General features: G+C 55.6%; 1 protein-coding gene across 1 annotated transcript in view; it reads right to left on the bottom strand.

Annotated features, from left to right (window-relative positions):
* Nucleotides 1-1,106, bottom strand: part of Il12rb1 (interleukin 12 receptor subunit beta 1) — a gene marked incomplete at its 5' end in the record, with an annotated part of 11,991 nt that overhangs the window by 5,173 nt on the left and 5,712 nt on the right. The window contains one exon of the mRNA XM_026777713.1: nt 566-803. Coding sequence (XP_026633514.1) covers nt 566-803 — 238 coding nt within the window. The remainder of the gene's footprint in view (nt 1-565; nt 804-1,106) is intronic.

Genomic DNA, 1,106 nt, shown 5'->3' with positions numbered 1-1,106 from the left:
TTCATTTTAAATATATATATATATATATTTTAGGGGCTGGCAAGATGGCAAAGTAGGTAAAGGCAATTGCTGCGAGGTCTGGCAAACTGAGTTAGATCCCTGGAACCCATGGAAGGTTGGCCTCTGCCCTCCACACACACACCCTAGCATGTGTGCACACGCGAGACAGTGAACTTTCTCATGAGAGATAATTTAGTCAGATATACACACAGCGGGCATGCAGCACAACCTGTCATCCCACTGATGGAGACTGCAGCTGGTCTAAGGCAGAGCTTGTCAATTAGAATTTTAAAAACTTGTCTGTCCTGTGTGTGCACTTCCACAGAGACCAGAGGAGCACGTCAGATCCCCGCGGCTGGAGCTGGAGGCTCAGTTGCCCCTTTGAGCTGTTTAAAGTCCTACATTAGACATACATCTCAACGACTGAATTTTTAATGTGCCTTTCACTTGGACAGCATCTTAATCTCATTCTTTTGTGTATGAAACATGAACCCGGGCCCACACATGCTTGGTGCGCAGGATGGATCCCACCACCCTCATGTTCCCGCCCCTGGGCCCTGAGCACCTGCAAGGTCTTGGGCAGGAATGTGCCACTTCTGGTTGGAGCTGTGGCCGAAGCGAGTCTTGGTGACCATGGCCAGCTCATAGGCAGCCCCAGAAAGGCTCAGCGTCTCTCCCAGAGACACAGTCTTTGAGGGCTGATGCTGGCACGGACAGGACAGCATGTTCACATCCACCAAGTACATCACGTGGGCACCGCGCTCGACTCCCAGGCAGCCCTCAGGGACAGCAGGCTGTGGCGACTGCAGAGCAGGAGATGGGCATGAGGACCCAGGACACTGCCCTCCCCTGCTCACACACACACACAGGCTGGCTGAGGATGACCTCCTGGGACCCCCTCTCCTGTGCCGGAGTGACAGGTGCTGGCCACCATACCCTGCCAACCTTCAGAGTTGACCCCACCCCCTGTGGCTTCTGCCACTCCCGCCTTTCCCTGTGTCTCTTTCTCCTCCACTTCCACCTTCTGCCCCTGCCCAGGCCAACCCCAGCCCAGGCTGGCCCAGTCACCTACCCCTGCCCAGGCCAACCCCAGCCCAGGCTGGCCC

Source organism: Microtus ochrogaster, unplaced genomic scaffold, assembly GCF_000317375.1.
Source record: "Microtus ochrogaster isolate Prairie Vole_2 unplaced genomic scaffold, MicOch1.0 UNK81, whole genome shotgun sequence".
Classification (NCBI taxonomy): domain Eukaryota; kingdom Metazoa; phylum Chordata; class Mammalia; order Rodentia; family Cricetidae; genus Microtus; species Microtus ochrogaster.
The sequence above is the reverse complement of the archived record's forward strand: the minus strand, read 5'-3'. Positions and strand labels throughout refer to the sequence as shown.